Genomic DNA, 26,853 nt, shown 5'->3' on the forward strand with positions numbered 1-26,853 from the left:
GGAAAAAAATCCTAGAAATAATTTTTAATTGGAATGCTGATTTTATGCATATTTTAGTGAGGATATTTTAAAGGGAGAACTCCGTATCTCCTTTAGTTTGAGGCTGCCGTCATCATGTCTTTGCACAGAGATAGTACAGGGTATCGGTATCTGTCTCTGTCTCTCTCCCTCTTCCATGCTATATTTATAGCATCCCCCTGGCCATAAAAGGTCTGGACTGGGGCTCTGACATTCCACTGACTGCAGGCATTATTTTTGTTCTGGACCTTGAAGTCCAGTCCTTACCCCTCGTCCTAACTACCTCTTTCTTTGCTGGCTTCATTGTTGCTGTATTTTTGTGCTGTTCATCCACTTGGGAGCTCTTCCATTTGCTGCCATTCATTTGGATCCTGGTAAGTGGTTTTTTTTATGCCGGAAGGTTTTATGTGTTCAATTATTTTTAATCTGAATCTGTAATGCCAAGCCGATTGTAGCTCCCTTTATTCTTCATAGCTCAGCAGTTGAGGGATTTGTGGATGTGAATTGGAGACATCTGAACGTTCAGCTGTGAAACAAAAGAAAGTAGTGCAGGGGCTCTTTTATTTTCACTCAGCTATCTTTGCATATTGTCACAGTACTCTCAAATGAAGCCTGGGTTACTGAGATATAGGAGGAGTTTGTCTTGTACTCTCCTGTGGGCTTAGAGAATGTTTAAATAACATAAATATTTTCTTGTTGCATAGGATGTTATCTTTTCTCTGCTTACAACAGTTTCTTTTTTAAAATCTATTTCACTATTTTCATTGATTGATGGAGCAATCTTTAAAGAACTACACAGACTGATATACAGCACAAGAGGTAATGGCAGCAGAATCATCTCCTTTAATGTGTAGCTGTGAGCTATGGACAAGTACAGAACTGTCTGTCTGCTCAGTAGTAATTTTAAATACTCAGTTCAACAGCTGCTAAAATATAGCTCCAAAAACTGTGAATTCATCTAATTATGGCCACTATTATTTTTAGGCAAAGCTCTGAAGTGCTACACTGATCTTGAGAGGGAGTGTTGCCCTCACACTGAAGGGGGCTGGTTGGTGCACACAGACCAAGTGGGTGCAGGTAGCATAGCTTAAGAGATGGGAGTCAGTCTGATAATCAGGCAGTGCTCCAGATAGGAGCAAAGTCCTTGGAGGTTTCTGAGTTACTTGTCATCTCCCATAGCATTGCCCTACTGTATCTGATCAGACTAATGTAACCAGCTTATCTTGGCCTGGTACAGGATAATCCATGATGTTTCAGGGAAATATAAAACATAACTCATGGTGTGATAAAATACCTGTATAATAATACCTAAAATGGAGTTTCCCTTTACATGATGTGAGTCAGTGCTGGTCTTTGATTTGAACCAGGAGAGCTGACTTAGTGCTCAGCGCCTGCCTTGCTATCACAGTCCTTATTCCTATCACAGACTTTTACTCCTGAGGACAGCAAGATCCAGACCTTTCATATTTGGAAGAAAAATGTTTCCTTTGTACATTTTAATTTTTTCTTCTGGTTTGATAAAATGTAAATGAAATGCCTTGTTTAACTTCTTAATGGGCAACACATGCAGTGCTTCATACTTGTGGATCACCTTCCATACTTTGAAGCCTGGAAGGCTGTGGGAATGCCTGAGCTGAATGCCTGCTAGCATTGTGGCCGTTGTATGAATGGTGAAGCCAGCCAACATTTCAAATAAAGCTGGTGAAGACAAACCATAGTGCTCTGCAGAAGGAAAACAGGATGTTCTCATGTTCCTTCCCTTTCAGTGTGCAAGACAATATTCTTCTGTATGCTTTAACCTTCCTAGGCAGTGATCACAATGACTTACAAGTCCAAACCCAGCTCTGCAGAGGTAGAAGAGGGAGGCAATGAATAAAAATGAAGAAAAAAGTCTTCTGAAACCAGGCAAATACAGAGGAACTACATACTACTGGTGGCTAACAAAATTAAATAAGTAACAACACAAAATACTGACAGGTATTAGAAAAAAGAATGCTAGACATTCTTTTTTCTAATAATTGCATTATTTTAGACTGACATGAAAAAATAGCCAGCATTAGGAATAAGAGAGTTAAAAAGGAGCATAAAATTTTTCATAGAGAACAATGGGCTAACACTCTTTCCCATTTCTCCTTTTTCCTCAGACAAAAATAAAGTAAATGTATAATCTGGTCTTCTTGAAGTCACAGTTTTGCTGTGGTCAGGATATCAGCAACTTCTTTTACATAAAAAGTTTCTGAATAAATTTCTTCCTTGTTGACTTCCTGCAACTAAATAATCAATTAAGTTATGCTCCTACAAGAAGCATTTCCCTTGTGAGATCCCTGAAATAGAAGAAAATTTTCCTCTTTGTTTCCGGTTTTTGTTGGGTTTGGGTTTGGTTTCTGGTTGTTTCTGGGTTTCTTTTTCATAATTTGCCTTGGTTAGGGCAAAGACCTCTGCAGTAGTCAAAGAGAATAGTTTGAAATTTGTTGACTTGCTATCAGAAATAAATACTAAAGAAAAAGCCAAGGACTGAAGTCTAGGAGGCATAAAGACCAGGGGGAAAAAATCACAAAATCACAGAATATTCTGAGTTGGAAGGGACCCACAAGGATCATCAAAGACAAACTCCTGACCCTGCGCAAGACAACCCAAATTGGATATCTAGACTTTCATGAAGTCATGCTTGTCTTCTAGCTCTGTAAATGTATTTTAAGTCCAAACATTAAATAGTTTTTCATGAATATGAAGAAATCATAAAGCAGAACAATTTTCCTACTCTTGTGATCAATACTAAAAAAAAAACCCTTGAAACAATAACAAACACCTCTCACTCTTGTTTTTGGATCTTCTTTAAATCCTTGTTAACATTTCCTTATTGCAGCTTATTTCTATGAGCTACAAAAGGTCACCTTACTAATCAGGGACCTTTGCAGAGACAATTCTAGTAGCCATGTGAGCCTAAAAGAAAGAGAAAGAAAGGTTATCATATGGATTATTTGAGGCAAGCTTGAATGTCAAAGTAGAAAAAGTCAGTTCTAACAACAGCAAAATTAAAAAGCAAAATAATGACGGAGCTGCTGGTTTTAAAACAAACAAACAGACAAGGGAAATGCTTTCTACACTTAACTTTCATCCCATTTTGAGAGGGGAACTACCTGTCACCTGATCAAAATTTAGACTACAAGTGACTACAAGACAATCAACTGATGACATGCAAACTAAAATTAAATGGACCTATTATCTGGAGGAAGGGTCTTGGCAATCTTGAACATGATATTTTAGGTTAAAAGAAAAGGATTTGCATTGCAGAGCATGATATTATTTTACCCATTGCATAAAGACTGAATCCCTGATTCAACTGTAAAAGTGTAATTCACAAGAAGTCCTTTTAAATTGAACCCTGGTATCACGTACAAAACAATCGCTGTAATGCACATTTAGAGAAAAAATGACTTCCTTCTCAATCTTAGTGTTTTTATTCACTGTTGTAATAATAAATGGAAGATTAAATTCAATCTGAAAATTGGATTACAAAAATAAATGAAATGTTCATATATTTTTGTTACAGCTTTTATAGCTTTGTTGGATTTGCTCATGCCTTTAAAAGTAATTTATTACTTTATTATCACTATTGTAATTGAACAAAATTATTTATACTGTCTCTGAAGAAGCCAGGCTCACAGAGTTTCATTAGTTTGCAGTAATAAGTGAGCACATAAAACTTGAGTAGTTTGCAGTAGCAGGGAACCAACTACAAATGAACAGACGCAAGAGTGCAAAGGTTTCTGGTCATGATGGGTGACATGTGAGCATCTTGAAACCTGAATATGAAGCTGTCTGAAAGTCTAAATCACATCATAAAAATATAACTCTAAAATCATTGCAGTTGATTTTTCAAGTTCAGTGTTAGTTTGTGTGAAGTTGGGTATTATTTGTATGCTAACTCAGGAGTTTCCTTGACGTTAGTCCTTGTGTTTGACCTGTTCTTTTTCAGACATTATCCTGTTTATTTACACTCAGAAAAGTGCAGTGGAACCCAGAATTCGAAGGCACCCATGATGTCTTTACCATTCTACCAAAGACACCACGAGCACTATGACCGTGCGTACCGCCACAAAGCGCTGTCTTCCACTGTGAGCCAGTACCAAAAGGAGACAAAGAGCAAATCTGCCGTGTATGCTCAAGGATCCGCAGCTTACGCCAGGGGCTCCGCAGCCTATCGCCACTCGTCTGCGGCTGGCTTCAGCCTTGACTCCTCAGCAGCATACAGCCATGGCTCTTCAGCCTACGACCTCGAGTCGGCAGCCTACAGCCACGGGTCCGCAGCCTACGACAGCTCTGCCATGCAAAGCAAGCGGTCTGCTGCCTACAGCCTTGACTCAGAGTCCCTCAGCACCAGCTCAGCTGCCTACAGCCATGCATCTGAGTCCATCAACAAGCTGGCTGCAGCCTACAGGCTGGGATCTGAAGCCTACAGCTTTGGGTAAGATAATCCGTCTTTGAAAAAGCATTCTGGTAGAAAAATGTCCAACCACTTCCCATTGAAAACAATGGCAAAACTCTCCTCCTCCTCCACATAAAGTTTCTCTACAACTTGGCATTAGTGTATTTTCCTGGTCCAGTGTTTCCCTTTGGCTTTGGCAATGGGAAGGACCGTGGTCAGCTTAGTTTGTTGAACTAATCTATGTGTGATGCTTGGACTGTCATAAGAATAGCACTGGCAGTGCTGATGTGGCTGAGTGCTGACTCCAAACTGCTTAGGCATGAGCTACTTCTCCTTCCAAGTTGTTTAGCCACATTAACACAGCTGAACTTAATGTGAAGAGTTGCGATAGCTTTGGATTGAGGCTGTCTCTTATCTGGCTGGAGGTTGGAGTAGTACAAGAACTCAAAGCTCTTCATGCATGTTTGAGTTGATGTGACCATATATGATTAATTCTTCTTTGGCCTAATAGTTTCCCTTTTGTGCTGAGTGACTCAAGAAACTGTAATTTTCACACAGTATATTGGTTGAGGCATACTTTTTCCAAACCTGAAGTGTCCCATCTTACAAGAGAAGAGTAGTTATGCTCAGCTTGTATAGCTTTTTTTAAAATTTAAGGTAATAAATATTGCTCAAGCAATTACATGAGCATAATATTTTTGCTATAATAGCCTCATATTATTTGTATGCATATATCTCAGAGATTTACAGAAATTAGAGAAGTACTAAAGTAAGATTAGAGCAGCTGTTAGCAATAGAGGAAACAATCAACAAATTATAGCTCAAAATATCTGCTTGCTGTTATATTAATGTAAAATTAAGAATATCATTAGCAGAGCTGATCAAAACCTGTCCAGCAGAAAATTTAAATTTTGAAAACTCAATATGCTCCCAGGATTGTGGATAATGGTGAAATCTTGGCCAAAACCAATGGAAGAAGGACTACATGTACCACAGTAAACAACACCTTGTGATTTCAGCCTTCACTGAAATCTTGGCTTTCAGGAAACTCAGGGTCCGGTCTCCATTTGCCAGAGTTTGTTCAGGAATTTGATCCTCAGGCTGTTACAGTCAAGGTGAATGACTGAACTTAACTCCTTACTGCAAGAAAGACATTGAGTTGCTGGAACATGTCCAAAGAGGGGCAACAAAGCTGATGAAGGTTCTGGAGCATAAGTCTTATGAGGAGCAGCTGAGGGAAATACAGTTATTTAGCTGGGAGAAAGGGACACTCAGGGGGGGCCTTATCACTCCCTACACCTGTCTGAGAAGGTAACCACGCAGGGCTTGGTCTCATCTCCCAGGTAACAAGACAGGATGAGAGGAAATGGCCTCAAGTTGCACTAGAGGAGGTTTAGATTGGATATTAGGAAATATTTCTTCACTGAAAGGGTAGTCAGGTATTGGAATAGGCTGACCAGGGAAATGGTGGAATCATCATTCTTGGAAGTGTTCAAAAGGTGTGTGGACACACACACTTAAGGACATGGTTTAAGGGTGGGCTTGGCCATGCTGGGTTACTGGTTGGACCTGATGATCTTAGAGGCTGTAATGATTTTATGATTCTGTAGCTGATTGTCTTAGAGTGGGTCATATCCAGGCTTGCTGTTGAAACACTTTTACTTGTTCAGATGATTTACCACTGAGAAAGCAGTGAGACTCTCGCTTATAGTCTGCTGGTGAAGGGAAGAAAACTGGAGGTGCTGGGACTGAGGGTTGTGCTTCCACAGGGTGCTGGGTAAGGGAAGATGTCCCAAATTTCTGCAGCAATGCATCTGTGCCTGCACTCTGTTGCTGACGCTAACCCAAACCTTCCTTCTTCTTGAAGAAAAGGTTCCCATAAAAAAAGAACTTCAAGTTATAAAAAATGATTGTTAAAAAAACCTGTTTCTGAGTCCTGCTTGCAAACACTTCAGCTGTCACACAAGTTTCTTCTGAAACCTCTCATTAAGAATAACTCTAATGTCAACAATATAGTATTGAAGGAAATTAAATTGCTTAGTTGAGAGAGAATTTAAAACATTTACTGAGGTTTTGCTTGAGATAAAAGTTTATTGTTTAAAGTAGCATATTTGCCTATATAATACTCTGTATTATGAGACTTGCCAATAGATAGTTCACAGATAAGAATGTCTCAGCTGCAACTTCTTTATTTCTGTGATCCTGTTATTGTATTGGAGAAAATTCATTGCTGCTGCCTAAGACAAGGACTCTGGAGATTAGATACATGGGATTCCAAGCTCTCTTACACAAAACTTAATTAACACAGGAGACAATATTTCTGAATGAAAATCTCAGTATTTAACTTGGGTTTATGGTTAATATAGCCTCTATGTTCGTATTTCTTTTTTGCAGCCCCTATTTCTGCAATTTGCAAGAGGCAAAATGGAAAAAATAATGCAATTCTACAGTTAAATGTAGTTCAAATTTGAAGAAATTCTTGCCAAATTGGTACTGTCTTTCCCAATAAGCCAAAATACTTCAAGGGGTAATGTGGAGACAACAAGTGTTAAATAAATTAGGAAAATCAAAGACTTTTTGTTTTCATCCATATGAAAAGAATGGTGTAGGGGAAAAAAAAAAAAAGAGACTTCAAATTCTTTCAATTTTCTAGAAGTAGAAAACATTGAATTGAAATGCTGTATCTAAATGACCTGAATAGTAGAGTGTTTGCTTGAAACCAGAATGGGCACACAAATCCAAATGCAGACAAAATTTTTCAGCCAAGAATTGTTGATTGCATATCAGTGAATGTTAGCATCAAATATAGATTTATGCATAATGGATATATTTTTGCAGATAAACACCATTAATCCCAACAGGAAAATTCAAATATTAAGTTTTTATTGAGGTTACTTCTTTTTTTTATCTGAAGTAGCTTCTGGTAAACTTATAGTTATTGCAAAATTTAGGTCTCATCCTTTTTTGTAGTCATGGTACAGGAAAGATTTCATGAAGCATTGGTGTTGACATGCAGTTAGTGCTATGTGAGGAATTTATCATGGGGAAAGCAATGGAGAAGGACTAAGAACTAGGTAACCTGCAAGACCTTGACCTGGACCCAGTTCTGTGACATTGAAGCCTCACTTGAGTGGAAAACATTCCTAGGGGGTGAACACAGGCAGTTTGAAGGAGCCACAGCTTGATTTTTCAGGATGATGAAAAATTTTCCCTGTGCAAGTGGCCTGTCCCCCACGTTTCAAGTCTTCTTCACACCACAACAGCTTGAGGGTGTATAGGGAGCAAAATGAAAACTGGCAAAATCAAGAGCAAGTGTGAAACCTTGCAGCTCTGCTGGTTGCAGTTGGCCAAAGGAGCAAACCTCTGGGCTCCCAGAAGAAAGGGCATCTCACCATGGAGAGCTTGCCTCTTCACACCCAGCCCTCCCCACCAGCTCGTGGGGCTGTCTCTAGCCAAGCACTTCAGCAGAGGCAGGAAAAGTGACAGTCCTGCTTCCCTTGAGGCTCTGTTCAGGTGAGGGGTGTATGTCTCCCACAAGCCGACGTTGTGGCCATGCATCCTCTTCCCCATCCAGCCCTTGGGGGCTGCCAGCATGGGCAGGTTGGCTCCTGTGGGAAGCCTGGCTCCTTCTTCCACAGCAGTGCTCCATCCTCTGTGTGCTTCTGAGAAGATTTGAGGCAGATCTGCCAAAGCTGCTTATAGAACTACAGGGCTGTCAAACAGGGCTGCTGGATTAAACTCGTTTAACTCTTTTTTGTGGAAGCTCAGTGATTTGCCTTTGCTCAAACTTTCCCTACTTTTCCATGTGTCTGGCATTATTGTCTCCTGTGTAGCAGCATCAATAATCCTGTTGTGTCACAGACAGATTATCTGCCACCAGAAGGGCCAGACACCTGCTTAGAGGGAAAACACAAGTCACTGGTGTGGCTCAGGTATTTGCATGTATTTTGCAGGTCAGGCAAAACAGCAAGGAGGACATGGTGTAATTCAGGTGTACCAAGCAAAGAGAGGAAAAATGCCTTTCCAACTTGCCTTTAATTGGGCTGCCAGTGCGAGCTAATGCTCTCCTGAACAACACTGTAACCAGGATCTGGACAGTCTGAGTAAATAGTACACTTCCAGAAACATTAGAAGACCATGATCCTGGCACTGCTCATCCTTTGGTTTATTATAGGTGAGGGTTAAGAAGCTGGATTCCAGATGTCATACTCAAGCATGGAAATTGTTTTAATGAGACCTGCTATGTGGAAACAATTCCCCTTCAAATGAAATTGTTGTGGAAGCTGTGTCAGGGAATATTGCCAGCAATATTGCCTGGGCTTGTGACAAACCTGTCAGCAACTTAAAAGTCACCAGAGAGCATTTCTCATTTTTAGAGGCTGAATTTAAAGAGTTCTTTGCTGAAAATAATTTCTTTTTCCTTTCCTATAACTGGGTTTGCCAGTCCTCTATCTCCTATTTACAGTAAATGAAAATACTGCATATTAGAAAAAAAAAAAAAAACAGCTGCTAAAAAGAGAGACTGGACAAGGCTTTGTAGCTAATGGAGCTTTTCCAGCAGGTGCAGCTGGTGCAACCATTGTGTATATCACTCTCTGCTTAGGACAAGATACATGGTTTTTTAGAGGTGTAAAAGAGCTTATATGTGCCTTTTCATGCGGGAGTGACATGACTAAAGAATAGGGTGTTGTGGTCTGTGTCCAGAATGCATTTCTACATCCACTGGGTGCAGACTCTCTTTGGGCAGTGTGGGAAACCTGTCCCTTCAGGCACAGAAACAAGGGTAGTGCCAACATAGTCTCTGTGTGAGAATAAGGCATCAAGACAGAACAAAGAATCTGTTTGGGAGTCGCAGATGCCCTGCACAGTGTTTTCTTTAGCTCCTCTTTAGGCTAGAGGGAAAAGTTAATAGCATCTGTTTCTTACATCTCTACAGAACAATGCCTGTGCCTTTTACAACTCTAATGAAAAACCAGGAAAATTATTGACATTTTAACATGCTGGAATCCACCCTGAAGTAAGGACAGTAGGCTTATGTCCCCAACCTTGATAAACCTGTACAGATAGTATCTGACCTGGGAAAAAAATATACATATGCTAGCTGGGCATATCAGATGAGGCTGAAAGATGTTAAAAGGTCATGGTACTGTTCCTCCCTATGAAACTAGAGAGCACTGATACCCTGCTCTTGCTCCTCTCGGGAGATTCTGTTCCACATATCAGGTAAAAGGTTGGAACATTTTAAAATAAAGGGCAAGATTTTAGAATCTAGTTCAAGAAACAGAGTCCTCCTTTGGGCCACCTAAATAATGGTTTTAGGCAGGATTTTGGTTTTGCGTTACACAGGAAGAAATACTAAGAACACAGGAAAACAGGGAAATAAGCCTCATAACAGAATAGTTCTCTCAAGCAAAGAGCTCCATTTGAATGTGTTTCTCCTAGCCTCCATCTAGCTCTGCCAGAATTTAGAAAGGAGAAACATTTTCTGCTGCTTCAAATTTATTCTTCTAATCTCTTGGTTTATGCAGTGTAATTCTAAAGAACATTTTGGAGTGACTCTAGGTATCCCTCTGAAAACATCAGCTGGGTGCTCTGGTTTGGTCATGAAAGTGAGATATTCTACTTCAAACACTTGGAGGATTTGAGTGAAAAATAGCCTCCAAATAAACAGAACCTGTAGCAATTCATTCTTGCCTTTTCAAATAGTTTTAGAGATATATAAATGAAAGATAGGAAACCCCCACTGCTATGCAGGAAAGATATCAACAAAATGCCTAGCAGGGAGTGATGGGAACTGCTATATATGCTTCCCATTAATTCCCTGAATGAATGTGTAATCTGGACCTTGAATGAAAACTAAACTTAGAGCAAGGTCAAACTCTCCTTTAGGAATAATGTGTTTGTCTGGATTTAACAGTGCTGTAAATGCCTGAGCTGAAATTTTCACCACATTTCAACTACATTTATGAAAATAAAAATTTTCAGACCTTTTAACTGAAGTTCAGTTGGTACTGTGATCCTTTTTGATCTAGAAACAACATGGAATTAAGTGGCCTCTTAACAGCTTCAGCCTAAAGCTCTGAGGAAATCTAATGGCTGTCAGAGTCAAAATCCCAGGTTTGACCCATTTTTAAATAGGACAGGAATAAAAGTCACCTGCTAAGTAAAGATCTGCAGTTCCTTACAGACTCTAGTTCAATTAAGAAAAGTAATGAAAATAATTTGCCTTTGGTGTTTCTTATCCCTTATTTGATGAATTCTCCCAGTGCATTTGTGGTTTGCTGTAGTGATTGCACCACATCATTGTCCAGCCCAGCAGTAAGGCTGTTGCACACCCCATTTCAATGTGTCTCTCTCTTCGTTTTTTATTTTACTCTGCCTGGATTGTTCCCAAGTGTTTTCTGCTTGGATTTCTGTCCCTAAAGCCGGATCTGCCTCTCTTGTACTCTGTCCCTGGCTATCCTGGGCAGTGCATCTCTCTCCTGTAGATGTGGTCTGTGCCTGAGCTGAGCCAGTGGTGCCTGACATGGAAAACCCTTGGCCCCAGTCCTGCAGTGTGTGCCACAATCCCTCACAGGCTGTGCCTCCTTTCGTGTGGAAAGCAGGTTACAGGGAGAGGAGGAAGGAAGGAGAAGTGCATGGTTGCTTCTACCCTCTGTACTGAGCATCTCTTGGCAGAAGTGCTGCAGGCTTGGTGATGGTGGCACCTGGGGAGCACAGAGGAATTAACATTAAGACAGAGAGCAAGAGAATGGGAGACTGATTTGACAGGAGCTGGGTAGGGAGAGAACTCAGTCTGGGCAAAGGGATGGACACAAAGAAATGAAGGAAGGAAAGATGGGAGAATGAAAGTGATCCTTGTCATCTCACACACAGTCTCAGTGGATAGATTACTAGCACGTATTTTGGAAACTAAGCACTCTTCTTGTGTTGGTGGTGGTACTTTTGCAGGGATACAGCCTAAGGAAAACATTAGCCCAAGGATATAATATCATATTACATTATGCATGTGAAACATTCCCAGGGGCCCAGTGTTAGCATGGGTTTTGATATATGTGTCCAGCATGCTGTGTGGAGACACCAGTGTAAGGTATCCAGGGTGTGGGAAGCAGGTTATCCCTGACAGAGGCACAAGGCAGGGCTAACGAGCCTTGCTGAGAAACCATCATTCTGCTCCTGTATCTGCACATGTAAGCAGGGAGCTTGGACTGTGTAGACAAATCCTCAGACCAGAAGCAGACCCACATGTGATTTTCTGTGGTGATTTTGCAAGACAGGTGAATAGACACTTTGGGGATTTATTAAAGGCTGGCAAATAATTAGTATATTTAATAGTTATGGCAGTTAGATATGTGGTGCTTTGGCAAAGGAGGACCAGGTGTTTCAAACTTTGTTTACACAATTTGTAACTATGTTCAAAATTAACCCAAAGTGATTGCCTCAAATATGCTTCATGCTTTTCAGAATCCCTCCCAGGCTGGTGAGGATGGGGCAGGGGGGGAAGCTCTTCCTCCTTTTCAGTCATCCTCCATTTATCTGTGCTATGTTAAATGGTGCTACTTCTCTCCACTCTTCTCTTCCCATTGGAGTGGTATGGGAGAGCAGTGGGAATGGCAACACTGCTTTCTGAGCAGTGCAGTGCCCTACAATTTCTGTAGAGAGACTTAAACATTCTTCCCAAGTCCCAACCCTAAAGCTATTAAAAGTACATTGCTACCAGGTGTATTGCTTACTCTGTCTATTCAGATTTAATACCAAGGGGCATAAGTGGTGTGTTTGTAATGATGGGGTTGTCAAAAGTACACTTAGTTATGTGTTTAATAACTCTGAAATGATGGCTACTAAAAATTATAAATTCTTGATTACAAAACAAGACAGCAAGAAATTGTAGTGCTTTAACTGTATTTTTGAGTGCTTCTTAGCAGCTCTTTTCCTGATTTTAACAATATAATTTTTATTTCAGACTGAAAAATTCCAACTTAATGATAGAAGATCAATCCTATAAGATGAGTCCCAAAGCAAAGAGGGCAAAACAGAGTTTGATATCAGAGGACAAAGAGAACGAAGCCTTAGACTACTCAGTGCCCATATTCACAGGAAGGTATGTTCATTTTCATTTTGTTTGGTATCCTATTTCTGATGGTATATTGACAAATTATAAAATAACAAATCCATTAATCTGTCTTTACACTCATGTATCTTCTGGTGATAGTTTGCACTTCATATGAGTGATAAAAGGAAAAAGAGAAATCAACTGACTGGCAGAAAATTGGACATTGTTCATCCAGAGCTGGGACAGATAAACCTACATGTCTGGACTTTGTTTTGGACACATTGTCAGGAACACTTTCTATGAAATGAAAATATAATTAGAACTCTGCCTATTGGGAACCTGGCAAGCATGTTGTCCCCATTATTTAGCTTATTTTTTTGGTTTGAAGATTTGTTCTGTAATTAAATCTCTCTTACCAAGCATTAAACATAGAAACTATGAAACAATGTGCTAATATCTTGTCCTGGCACAGGGAAAACCTGGAATAAAACCAAATGCTTTCTCAAATCCATTGTAATGATTCATCCTGATCTCACGTGTTGGTGGTATTTATTGCATGGCTACTACTGATGTAATACATCTTACTGCAGCAGTGTTCTCAGTAAAGCTGAATGTGAACTTTATGTGGAAGCCAGAACCAACAGCAGCAAAGAGGCTCCCCTGCCCTTTTTGGGGTATGGCATAATGATTTTAGTAGGAGTCTCCAGCAGTTCCAGCATAGTCACTTGTTCAGATTAATACATATTGGGGTGTAGTGTGGAGAATTTTTCCTGGTTAGAGGCCAGGAAAAAATTTTCTTGCCCACCTGCAGTTGAAGAGAAACCTCCCTTCAACCTGTTTTTCCTCTGCAGCACGGCATTTTTCAGGGGACACATCCAGGTTGTTTCTGGGAGCCAGTGCTTCTCTGTGTACTGCTTCACCACCACCCAAAGGCAGCTCTGCTTTATATCCAAACTTGTGGTTTCACGTGAACTGAGTTCCAGCTTGTCCGTGGAGGATGTTATTGCTCTGGCCTTTTGAGCATTTGTGATGCCTTTGTGATGACAACAGTAGCTTTGTTTTTTATTAACTCCCTCCCACTGTCTCAGAGTAATATTTTCTCACCCTTTGTACATTCCTGTGTTGGTTTCACTGCTCTTTGATCCAGCCAACATTAAAAAACACACTGCTGCCTTTTTAAAAAATTGCTTTGGAGTTTTATCTGTATCTTCTGTGATAGAAACATATAAAAATGTGACAGTCTCACGCAAAACCTGAGATAACATATTCTCAAGGCTTCTCACTACTTTTGCCTCTCAGCCAGTGTTTATACTTATGTAGCAGATTTGCAGATCACCATCATCTGTCTCCCATGCCCTCAAGCACAAATATCCTTCCTTTTTATTGTACGTTGAGTCTACACAAGTAAAATTTATAGTATTGGGCAATAGTCGAAAAACACAACTCTTGATTAGTACTTAGTTTTTTTACAGGCCGCTGTGATCTTAGCACAATGTTAACATCTCAACAAATATTAAGAAATAATTTCATTTATTTTATTTTTTTTAATGCATACAGTAATATCTAACTCAATGTGACAGTATGTAGCTTCATTTATTTGTGTCTGTAAAATATTTTGGGGTCCTGTTTGGGCTCCTTCATTAAAAGGTACTGTCAAATTCTTACATAATTTTTTTTCCTTGATGTCAATCTTACTTTTTGCTTATGGCAATTCAGAAAGCTGTGTGTGCTTTTCTGCCACTGAAATGACCCAAAAATTTTAAATTTTGTTTTGGGATTTTTGAAAAAAAATTTTTAAAAATTAGTTAAAAAGAGCATACGATGACTGTTGAATGCTCAACTCAACATAACATGAAATGGTATCTGGTTTAGGCTTTTCACTGTTGGCATCATGCTCATGACCACATGCCAAGGCTGTGGAAGTTGCATGCCACATTCCTCTCAGATATTTATTTTTGTTTGAAAGATAACAGCTGAAGCCCATTGAAGCATGTGCATGCTATATGTCATTCCCAAATTCCCCAGTGAAATTGATGTGTTGTTTCCCATGGGCAGAGAGCTGTTAAAAGGAATAGTTCTTTATAAAGGTCATCTCTGGGGTTTGTTGGAGCTGGGGTGACCTTCAGTGATGTGTCACCATTTCCATTATTTGGTTCTACTTCAGAACCCTCAGGTTCTGCTGTAGAAAAAAATAGTTTGCTCAGATTATTCACTTAGCAACTGATCCTTTTAAACACCTTTTAAATACCTGGGCTTGCAAGAGAAAATTGTGGACAGGCAGACAGTATTTTAGACAGTAAAACACCCAGAGCTTGATGTAATGCCAGAAGTGCTGAAGTTGCTGAATGTGGCTCATGAACTATTTGCAATCACTTATAAGCCTATGCCAAAGGAATGTAGATGGCAGATACCCTTAAAATTACATTTTGCCTGTGCCATTTGGGGTTGGATCTGGTTGGATCTGTTTGAAAATTATTTTCTACTGAAACCCTTGAGACTTGAGCGTAAAATCTGCTCTTAAATGGTACAGTTTTCTGGTTTAGTGCATTTGTCATTTAAGGGAACATGTTTCTCTTTGATCTGGGAAGATTATAACATGGAGAAATTATTAGAAAAGCTAAATATTTAATACTGTTGATCAAAAGCATCTGGGGATTACAACTGCAGATGACTAGGATGAGTTCTATTTTAGTCAGAGGATATTCATCAGCTCCCAAAAGATGCTTAATGTCTTGAGGAACCAGTCCACACTGTGAAGTTGCTGAGATCTTAACTAATGTAATTAAGGAGGGAATAGTATCAGTTTGCCTTTGAAGAAAAGTGCCATGTATTCATTTAAAATGAATGTAGAAAGCTATATTCATATTCATTATACTGATTTTTTCAAAATTGTTTCAAAAAATCTCTTCCATATATCTGCAGCTTCAGGTCATATTTGTGGGGACAGCTGATGACCTAAGTGGAGGGCATCTATCATTCCACTGATTTCTTATGGATCGCCCTCTTAAAGTAACTAAAACACAGCAAGCTGAGTTTGAGGGTGGTCAAAGCTCTATGCTGTTAAGTAAGATTTTTCATCCTTTCAGCAGTTGTTTAATGTAATTAACAGCATTCCACTGCTTGACTATCTTGCATCTCATGCAATTGACTTCATATGTAAGGGGCTGGACACTTAATTCTGAGCTTAAATTCATTTTTTTTTTTAGTATTGAGATGTGCCATCAGATGCATAATATTGGCTATCTTAAAAAAAAACAAAAAAAAAAAAACAAAAAAAAAACCAGAAAAAAATTTCCTCTTTCTATTTTTTGCTTTATAGTAGTGTTTCATGATAAAAGAGAGACTATGCTTGAGTGCACTCTAGAAACAGAGGTGATGTTTCTATAGTGCTTGCAAGATGGCACTTAGTGAGGACTTAAACAGAGTTTGTTTTCAGTGTGCTATCTAATGTTCCCTTAAAGTAACTAAATTTGGCAGGAGGATATTGATGCTTCTTCTTAAGTCAAGGAACTCTCATCGTGCATGCACCACTACAGCAGCTGTAATGTCCTGGCAGTGCCAAACCAATATGGTTTCAAAAGTACATCCACATGTGAGTGTGGAAACAGGATTGCACCCACTGGGAGCTCTTTGTGTCTCACCTCTGTACAGAGCCTGAAGAAGAGGCTGCAAGAAAATCCATGGTTATATTCCTGAAAGATAATATAGAATGGAATTTAGACAGCCTATATAAATTATACAGCATATATAGCAATATAGGATGGAATTTTCTGTGAACAAAGAGAACTTTTTTGTTCACAGTTATATAGGGTGGGATGTGGGGTTTTTAGTAATTCATGAATGAGGATATTGATTCTTTTACAGCTACAATTATCTCTTGCCCCTTAGGCAGTGCTGTTACAAACACTGCACCTGTAAGTTAATACCTTGAATATCTGTGGTTATGCCTTACACTCATCTTTATAGTGATGGAGATAAAAAGCCACAGCAGGATAATGTTTAAACTGAAAATGTGTATGGCATATTTAGAGGGAGAGGCCCTGAACATGGCCATGACTTTGGACAGTAAAATACTCAGTCTATCTGCAGAATCCCTTCCATGTTTCTGCTTTGAATACATATGAGAGTGTTGTACCAGAAGGGTGTTGTCCACTGTAGTGGCTGATTTGGTAGCAAGTAGAAATGGAACATGGTCTCAGCATTTTCCAATGGGATTCTGCTTTCTAAAAATTCTTTCAGACAAGTGAATATCAGTGGTATCACAGACACTGAAGAAGAGAGAATTAAAGAAAGTGCTGCATATGTTGCCAAGAGGAACCTTTTTGCCACAGGGGAAGGAGTTAGTGTCAGCAAGGTGGCCAAGACAACTTCTGAAGAGGAACATCACGAAAAAAAGTCAAGGAAAGTGGCGATCCGGGAGTCTGCTGAACGTGTGGCCATGAAGAAAACGGTAAAAGATTAGAAATTAATACCTAAGCTGGAAAAGAAAATTAGTCCTTTTTTTGTTTGTAAAGTGCCTAGCACACCAGTGCCCTGATTTAATCCATGGGCAATCACAATAATGGTAGTAGTTAACCCAAGTATTTTCAGTGGAAATCTCTTGAACCTGTCCAGTACTGAGAAACCATTGCTAGGAAAACTGGTATTGCCCTGTTTATAAAAGTCCTCTTTTAATAATTTGAATACATGGACCTGGAATTCTCCATATATTTGAAAGTTAAGGCAGAAAAGAAATAATTATTTTTGCAGAAAGCAAGATTTATACCATATTCAGAGTTTTTTCCAACTCTGTGGATAATCAAATGGTTGAACCAACTACCTTGTGAGGATGAAAGATCCTGTCAGGAGGAAAGGTTTGAAAGTAGTTCTGTCAGAGATGATCTAGGCATAGAGAGCTGAGATCTTTACATCTAGAGCCTGGAGCCTAGGGTCCTTGATCTAGCCTTTAGAGCCTAGACCTTGTGCATTACAGCACAAGTACAGAAGACATCGGAGTTTCAGGCCTATTTAACCTTCCACTCTGTATTTAGAATAATAAGTAATTAAATGTGGAATATTATTTTAGTTAGAATAGTTTTGAGAAGAAAAGCCCTTTAAAATCAAATCTAGTTATTTTGGAAGGAGAACTTATGGAAAATGAAAATGTTATTCTGCGTCCAGGTGAGATAAACACATTAAGTGTGTCTGAATGTTTAAATAAAAATTGCAGGGGGTTTTGCCTTTTTCTTTCTTTCTTTTTTTTTTTTTTTTTTTTTTTTTGGTTTTTTGGGTTTTTTTGTGGTTTGGTATTAATAATTTGCACTTCTAACTGCTGCTATAATCAAGTGTATAATAAAATGTTTCTTTTCCAGCTAGAAGAGACTCAGGCATTCCATAGAAAGTTGAATCAAGATAAACTCTTACATGCTCCTGAGTTTATAATTGAGCCTCGTTCCCACACTATCTGGGAAAAGGAAAATGTCAGATTTAATTGTTCTGTGGCTGGCTGGCCAGAGCCCCGTGTTACATGGTAAGTTTGTATCCCTGGCACTGAAAGTCACCACTTAACCAGAATCTGAAGTTATCTCAGTCAATGTTATCTCAGAAAAATGTAGTCATTTTTCTGAAAAGATATAAGTTAAATAAAAAAAAATAAATCAGGTACTGATGGCAGGCCTGTCAAACACCTTTCATGTCACATTGTACAGAAAAAGAGCAAAATATTAAAATGAAGTAATAATAATAACAACACAAATAATTACATAAATATTATAGTAAACTAACAAATAGGATAATATTTAAAATATTTGTGTAACAGCACTAGGAATAAATAGACTTTTTTTTTATTTGGTAAAGACATCAAATATATTCCTTCTGTCAATGATTAGGGAAAAATAGCAGTTTAGTTTATCATAATATCTTTGATAATGTTTTCCAAATACTTGAGTTTAGTTCTACAAATGACACTCACATCCCTGAAGCATTAAAGCAGGCTTTGGTGAAAGGCAAACTTTTTGGCAGCTGAGCAGTTACAGTGCTGAATCTCCATGAAATAGAAATCCCCTGATGATGCTGTGAAATCTCAGTAATGATGATGTGTTCATAGCAGACACATTGTCCCTGTTTGGAGTTAGTGATTTCAGGTAGATCTGGAACCATCCAAATAAGATGAAAACTTTGGAAGTGTTGGAAGATTGTACAGAATCACAGAATATGCTGAGTTGGAAGGGAAACATCTACTATATAATAATGTTATGTAATAATCATATATTGCAACTTGCTACTTGAATAGTGTAAGGGACTCTACATTTATTTAGGTCTTAAAAACCTTATACTCAGGGCTTGTCAAAAATTGCTATTAAGAGGTATATTAATAGGCCAGAGCTGAGTCCACAAAGTCACTGATCTCTCTCCTGGGACTCTGACAGCCAGGCTCTGCATGGGCACACTTTTCCCATCCTGTGAGGGTTACAAGTGCCCTGTGTTCACATTCCACCTGGAGAGGATTCCAGACAAACCCTTCAGCTCTGGTCTCAGCTGGATAAGCAATGGTCAGCTATGCTCATGGTTGTAACCCAGCTCTGTAACCTGAATCCTACCCAAGAATTCAAGACCTGGGTCATTTTCACTCTGGTTGAGATTCACCTTATCCCCAAAACCTGACATGGTTAAACTGAGCCTTCAGCTGTCTGTCTTTGCTCTCGCTGTGAACCAGCCTTTCATCTAAGTGCTAAATGTGGATGGTGGAAATTGATACATCATTTTACTGTACATCTGAATTCCAAAGGGATTTTATTTTGCCACAGGCTACTAATGGAAAATAAAAAAAAAGAAAAAGAGATCACATCCTTTTCAGCAGGTGTCTTTGCTCTAAGATATAGAACAGTGCTGACCTGGATCTGTCAGCTTTCATTCAGCCTTTCTAACAAAATGTCAGTAGAATATTGCAAACAGTCATTTTTTCTATAAGCAATGAAGACCTTTTCATGCTGTGCCTGGAAAACTTTAAAGCTTTATGGACTTACTCTAAAGAAAACCTGCCTGATGCAGCTGTTCTGACTCCCCTGGAAAAAAAGCATATGGAAAACCCAGGACATTTGAAACCAGTAGCAGAAAGCATAAATTATCAGTGCCTAATGACAGTGAGAGGTTGCAGTCCCACATTAGCTAATGACTTGGCTGCTCTGGAATTTGCATTTCCAGAAATAACAAGTGGTCCTTCTAACATGAGTCTTATTCTTTCTGTAGATGAATATAAATAAACAAAAATTGAATCAATTAATTTTTACTAACCTGATAATGAAGACAAAAGAAGTGAAAGTCTTCTTGGCATGACCCAGTTAAAGGTTGTTTCTGCACAGCACCCCATGCTACCAAACAACTTTGCTGCCATAGGATCCAAAAGTTGCCCAGCCCTTTGGTGAAAATATAAAGATACTGTGGAACTAAGTCCTCTTTACACAATTTCATATGCCATGGAAAATATTAAGAACAGATGGCATTATTCTATTTTCTAAAATATTTTACACACTAGAAGTAATATAAAGATGTCCTGATGTTCCCAGGCAGTTCAGTCTGGGGGGCACCAGCTCACAGATGAGGTGAGGTGTGGTGGGGAATGTATTACTCTTGCTGGGTTCATGTATTATTCATTGTCTAAGCCAGGATAATAGAGTAATGAGGTCAGACATCTCTGCAAATGATTGATGTGCAGAATAGAGAGTACTGCCCTGCACTGTGTCCCTTTCCATAGACATTTTGTTGAGAGGAAGATGAGGATAAAAAGCATTAGAGTTTATGGTCCTTACTCACTTAAGCACTTGAAAAACTCTCAGTGAATTACTATGCCCAAATATTTGTAGTCAGGGAAATATTCTTTATTGTACAACACTGACGGTGCTGAAAGAGAGTTTTCAGATTTATTGTGGATATAGCTTCATCTTGAGACATATTCAACTGATAATATCCTTGGTGAAAATAAAATCATTAATTACTGATTTGTTTGGTGAAGTGGAGCAAGCCACTGACACCAGACCAGTTCCCTTTCCTGAAAATCATGAAAGGAATCATGACTGAAAATCATGAAAGGTTTAAAATATAAAATCTGAAATGAAGAAGCAAACTTCTTTGTCTGGTTATCTGTTGTGAGAATAAAGATTTATTTAAGCTACATCAGAGTAAAAGATGCTTTTATCTATCTTCCTTTATAATTTCATTTTGTTTATATAATACACCTTATGAAGAAGAGAGAAAGCTATGTAAAGTATGACACTCTCTTGGGAAGCATTTTTTCTTTATGGACCTCAGATCAGTGCCAAATGTACTGAATACAATTTGGAGTGCAATTTATTTATTAGACTTCTATTGCCAGTTGTTTCCATATTTCCAGTGCCTGCTTAAGAGAGGATTCAGACAAGCATTTACTTGGTTACACTGTGTATTATCCAGAATGAGTGACATTTTATGCAGCAAAAGAGGAAGAATTTATCATGCACCACTCTTCTTCCACTATGAGTCTCAAGGTGTTTGTATAAATTCTGAAATTAGCAGTACCAGCTCAGCAATGATCAGCACTGGTTCATTCATTCCTTCAAACTGGGAATTTTGAACAGTAAACCTTTCCTACCTGAAGCTACACCTGTGCCAGAAAACACTCATAGTGTATTCCAGTCTAACCCTGTTGAGTTGGAAGTAAACAAAAAAGTTAACTTTCTACCTGACATTTTTTGTGTATATAGAGGTTTTAAAAGTAGGTCAAACATGCAAACCAAACAAAATATTTATGATAGCTAGTAAGTAAGCAGGCTACAAAATTTTTATTTGCCATTTACAAAACTGTGAGATGTTGCTTATGTGACTCTTCCTTTGTTTTACAAGTGGCAACATGAAGTTCATGGTAATATGAGCTGATTTTCATCCCACTCAAGACTATTTTCTTCTTTTAACTTGAGAATAAAATCTACCTTGGGCAGGTCAAAGAAGTAGAGAGAAAGGTTACACTTCCAAAGATATGTCATGTCTTCCCAGGGAGTTAGACTACAGTTTATCAAGGAGAAATGATGATGCTCTACTGATGTTCTACTTTAAATATCAAGCAGTTGACCTTTTAAAGTATAAAATGACTTGTCTCTGTGACATACTACTTCTTTGCTTTTCCATAGGTACAAGAATAATGTGCCCATTGATGTACAGGCTCACCCTGGCAAGTATATCATTCAAAGTCGGTATGGGCTGCACTCCCTGGAGATTACAGAGTAAGGAAATATTAAATAATTTAACAAACAACTTTACCTGAAATGTTGCTATAGAATGAAAGCTGCAAAATGTGAATATACCTCTTGGGGATGTAAGAGATATCAAGTCAGGTAATATCAGAGATATCAACTGTGGTGAATGCTGTCTTCTAAATGTTGAAGCAGTTCTGGTTTACCTCAGTAGAGGACATGCAATTTACCTGAGTTATTTATCTGGATCATTTATCTGGATATTCTATTTATGGCAGACTCAGAAAAGTGGCACATCTATGATTACTTTTACCATCTGCTTGCTAGATAACTACAATTAAATGTGTAAAAATATGTGAATTAACTGTTTTTCAAGTATAGCAAATTCACAATTCTCACTGAAATGAGGAACAGAACTGAGATGTCCTCACTTTTATACTTTTATACAAGAAAGATCTTAAACAGTACTCATCTTCCAAGTGGGAAATTTTTGCACTCACTTTGCATTAAAAATATTGAAAACATAAGTCCTAATCAACAACAACCTGGATTTGATGATTTTTTTTAATGGAAGGTGCCTTTTGAAAATATTTTATGAAAGCTACAATTCCTACAAGTTCCATATTAGGCATGTCTTCATAGAAGACAGTAAATTAGCAATGAATATTATCAGGTAATTTTTCCTACATATGCTGTATTCTCAATTTCAAATCTGTAAGTGATATTTGGAAAGAGACATTTATTTCAAACACTGGGGTTTAACACTGAGAAAAACCTAATGGCTTCCATCAGTCCAGTGTCCAGTGTGCCTGTCTCCCAAGCTTTTACTTCATAGATTTTACCCAGATTTCTGAGGGTTTTCTTAATCTAAAACACTAGAGAGGCTATGCCAAGGAGCGATTGGGTGCTCTGCCTAATCATTTTTATCATTTCAGATGTGAATTTGACGACACTGCGCAGTATCATGCCTCTGCTATGAATGTTAAAGGAGAAGTTTCAGTTTATGCTTCCCTCGTGGTAAAGAGTAGGTTGCAAAATATTTCCTTCAAGGTTTTTTTTTATTAAGATGCACATTTCCAGTTTTGGTTTTGTGGCTCACAGAGCCTTTGCCTCTTGGTGGTAGTGACCATTTTGTCTTTTTCTGTGTAGGGTACAAAGGAGAAATTGATGCAAGTCTTTTGCATGGTAGAAATCTTTCCCTCTCTCCATGTAAGTCACAATATGTTTCTTTGACACTTCCATTTATAGTTGTGACATCATGACTAAGCAGAATACTTAGTAATGTTATTTTAAAAAGAAGCAGGTCTGATTTACAAGAAGCTCTACAATTTGGGATGGTGTTAGCCTCATTAGTAGGGGGAAATGGCATTGCCTTCTAGGTCTGTTGGATTATATAAGAAATATCCTGTTAATATTGCACTTCACTATGAAATAGAATCTGTCAAAGAGAGAACCACTTCCTCTTTTGCAATATGTAAAACATGGCATGAGGAAGCATGTGCCTACACAGAGTAGGTAGGCTTAATTGTTATCTGCTGCTTATGTGGTTTCATAAGCTATGAAAATTAACAGAAAATGCATAGAAAAGATTAAATATCCAGAACCCAATTAGACTATTTTGGCATGTATCATGGTAAAAACTGCAGTTTGTTTTACCTGAGAACCTCACATTTTAACAATATGGCATCCATGATTCCACGATCATAAGACAATCCACCCACATATGCCATGTGGGTGAAGGTGCCCTAGGAACCCCATGAAATGTTTGACAGATGAGACTTCCATATATTTCCAATAAAATTTGGGATCTCTCACTTCTTTATGGGAAAGAAAGATCACAATTTGCATATATTCAGTGATCACAGAAAGAGGGAAAGTTATCAGTGTAGGCTAGTTGAGTAAAAGTAAAGTGTGACCTTATTTTTTATCAGCTGAGCTGTTTTCAAAACAAACATGGAAGCACCTCTGTCGTGTACGTACAGTACAAGTGAAAGGCACTTCCGATGTTCTGTCTGAAAAACTGCGCCACTTGGGACACACAGCATCTGAAAAGATAAATTCAGGAACAAGAATAGAAACAAGAAAGAAGGGCTGCCCTTTTATGTTTGCAGTAGCCCCCCCACAAGCTTATTAGCTTACAAAAACAAAGGCTGAGTGAACGCGTGAATGCAAGGAGTTAAAATGGGGAAAGAGAAGAACCATAAAGCTAAAGATCAATTTGACCTGAACAAATAATTGATCACAAATAGAAATATTTTTAAGTTATAAAACAAACCTTATGATAAAACACTGGATTAGAAATTTTGAAAATTCTGAAATTAAATTCTGCAGAAACCTCTCCCTGCTAAAATGAAGTAGCTGTGTGAACTAGAGCTGTACAAATGAAGAAATAATCAATTCTCTGCAATAGAAAGGACTTGGATTATCCAATGCTGCAATTGCCTCTGAAGATGATGACTTAATATGCATATTGTTCCTATTTATACCTTGAACTTTACCTGTGACTGTATTCATAATCACTGAGTAATTTTTCTTCCTACTCTTGTCACAGAAGGAAAGAAAACCAGATTTTTTTTTTCTCTTGTACAGTTGCCGTTACCCCTCATGGCTATGCTTCCAGGTTTGAAATCAGCTTTGTCGACAAGTTTGACGTAGCCTTTGGGAGAGAAGGTGAAACAATGAGTCTGGGCTGCACAGTTGTCATCAATCCTGATATCAAGCGCTTCAAACCAGACATTGAGTGGTACAGAAATGGTGAGAATGTTTGACAAGAAGAAATAGAAACTTCTTTCATGTAAATCTTTACTTATTTCAGCTTGTGTCAACGTTATGATTTGGTCATCACTTTCTCAGGTTTTCCAATGATCATATTTTCTCTTTTTCAACTAGAATTGTTTCATAATTTAGCGTTTTGATGTGAAACCACAGAAAACTAACAAATCACAGTGAAAATGTCTTCTAGGGACTTTTTATTTCTTAAAAAATCTAAATTGGAAGCATTTTTATCAGAGCCAACATCTATGTGGCCCATTTTTAGAGCTCATAGAGCTTTTACTATCTATTTGTTTATAAGCCAAGATATTTTTTAAGAAGCTGCACAGTGTTCTGTAACAGCAGATAAAATATAAAACCTATTGCTTCCTGAAGTAATGCTTTGAAATCAAAGTTATCATTAGGGTAGAATTAGATGTTATTTATGACTGTTTTCAAGGACAGAATGTTGTGTAATAAGAGTGGTCTCCTTTGTATTTCCAATCTATCCCAATATGTTCTCTGTATTCAGAATCTGTTCCTCAGTATATCCTGCTGGTGCTCATCATGAAGTTCTCTGATTCCTAGGTGTTCTTATTACACCATCCAAATGGGTCCAGATGCAGTGGAGTGGGGAGCGAGCTTCTCTGACACTGACTCATGCAAACAAGGAAGATGAGGGCCTGTACACGCTCCGAGTGGCGATGGGAGAGTACTATGAAGAGTACAGTGGTTATGTCTTTGTTCGAGGTAGGACACTCTCTTGTGCACAAAACTCACTACAGAGCTGAGGAAAACATCTTGACAAAATCACATATTTGAGATGCTTTCCCCTCTGCCCCTTCTCACCCCTCATCACAATAGAATAATTATTTCCTATTGATAGATTCTAGCAATGTACATTCCAGTCGTTATCTCTGGAAAAAAATCCATGCATGTGTCAGGCTTTGGTGTCATCTGCCTGAAGACTTCTAAACTCCATTGACATTCTGAGGAGGAAATTTAGGGTGCTATGTTCAGAGTGCTGAACATCAGTCATAAGGAGGAAAAATGCACATAATAATTTACAAATGATTTTTTGTAACCATCCCACTGCCAGCTAAACTGCACTATTTTTATCAAGATTTTCTGCTCAGTTGGAGGGGTTCTCTCTAATGCACACTGCAGGAAATAAAACAGTGGAATGGATATGCAAAGATCTGCAGCTGGAGGAGCACAATCTCATGCAGCAGAATAGGCTGGGGTCTGTCTGGAGAGGTGCTTTTCAGGAAGGATCCTGGTGGACCAAGGTGAACATGGGCCCTTGTCACAAAGACAGTGGCATCCTGGGCTGCATTAGGAAAAGCATTGCCAGCAGGCTGAGGAGGGGATCCTTGCCGTCTACTCAGCACTGGTGGGGCTCATCCAATGCTAGATCCAGTTCTGAGATCCCCCATACAAAAGAGACATGGGCTCCCTGAAGTGAGGCCACTGAAGGGATGTGAAGGTGATTTACGGCTTGGAACATCTTTCATGTGAGGAAAGGCTGAGAAAGCTGTGACTGTTCAGCCTGGAAAAGAGGGATCATGGGAGGAGTTTATCCATGTGTACCTGATGGAGGGGAGTAAAGAAGACACTGGAACATGTTACCCAGACAGGCTGTGCAGTCCTCATCCTTGAAGACACCCAAAACCTGATTTGACATGACCCTAGGGAACCAGCTGTGGCTGACTCTGCTTTGAGCCAGAGGCTCAACTAGACAGTACCTGGACCTGTGTGCCAATCTCAACCACTGTGTGATTCTCTGAAGTAATGCAGTGAAGAGCAGAATTAAAATGTAATTTTTGTGAATGTTGTTTGCTTGTACCAATCAAAAACTTCATTGAGTATCCATTGAGAATTATTTCCTTAAAAGGAGCCATGGCTATCATGTTGTGTGCTGATTCTATATCTGTCCCAGCTGCTAAAAGCAGCTGAAGTGTGTAATGCTAATTCAAAAGGCTCTGGAAATTTTTGGCTCTGAGACCATGCCCAAATGGCTCCTTGTTGCCAAGTCCAGCAGAACTGTGTGAGATGACAACCTGCATAGAAAATACAACTGAAGCAGACAATTTGATCACCTGAAGGAAGAGCCTATTGAAATGAGCTTCTGTGACAAGAAATAGGACTTGTCCTTCTTTATTTGTTTTACATTGTGCTGCCATATAAATAAATGATCACCCTCAATCCTATTATATCTTCTGGTAACACAGGTGTGACCTGACTGAACCACCACCCCTTTCAGCAGAGTATCTTCCTAGCCAATGGGTGTGTTTACCAAATTCTATCTACATTAATTATATTCTGCATTCCTGTTTAGATGGTCCCCACAATCTCGGTTGGGTACTGTATTCCTCATTGCCAACTTTTATTTAAATGGC

At 38.8% G+C, this 26,853-nt stretch overlaps 1 protein-coding gene across 1 annotated transcript in view; it reads left to right on the forward strand.

The window, feature by feature from the left end:
• Positions 1-257: 257 nt before the first annotated feature.
• MYOM1 (myomesin 1) overlaps positions 258-26,853 on the forward strand; it is a 68,595-nt gene continuing 41,999 nt past the window's right edge. Inside the window, exons 1-11 of the mRNA XM_058024656.1 lie at positions 258-392; positions 3,998-4,343; positions 11,486-11,490; positions 12,411-12,548; positions 16,740-16,950; positions 17,852-18,009; positions 21,641-21,733; positions 22,639-22,727; positions 22,853-22,912; positions 24,293-24,457; positions 25,043-25,204. Of these exons, the coding sequence (XP_057880639.1) occupies positions 4,059-4,343; positions 11,486-11,490; positions 12,411-12,548; positions 16,740-16,950; positions 17,852-18,009; positions 21,641-21,733; positions 22,639-22,727; positions 22,853-22,912; positions 24,293-24,457; positions 25,043-25,204 (1,366 nt within the window). The 5' untranslated portion in view covers positions 258-392; positions 3,998-4,058. The remainder of the gene's footprint in view (positions 393-3,997; positions 4,344-11,485; positions 11,491-12,410; positions 12,549-16,739; positions 16,951-17,851; positions 18,010-21,640; positions 21,734-22,638; positions 22,728-22,852; positions 22,913-24,292; positions 24,458-25,042; positions 25,205-26,853) is intronic.

The sequence above is a fragment of the Melospiza georgiana genome, chromosome 1 (assembly GCF_028018845.1).
Source record: "Melospiza georgiana isolate bMelGeo1 chromosome 1, bMelGeo1.pri, whole genome shotgun sequence".
In the NCBI taxonomy this organism is placed as follows: domain Eukaryota; kingdom Metazoa; phylum Chordata; class Aves; order Passeriformes; family Passerellidae; genus Melospiza; species Melospiza georgiana.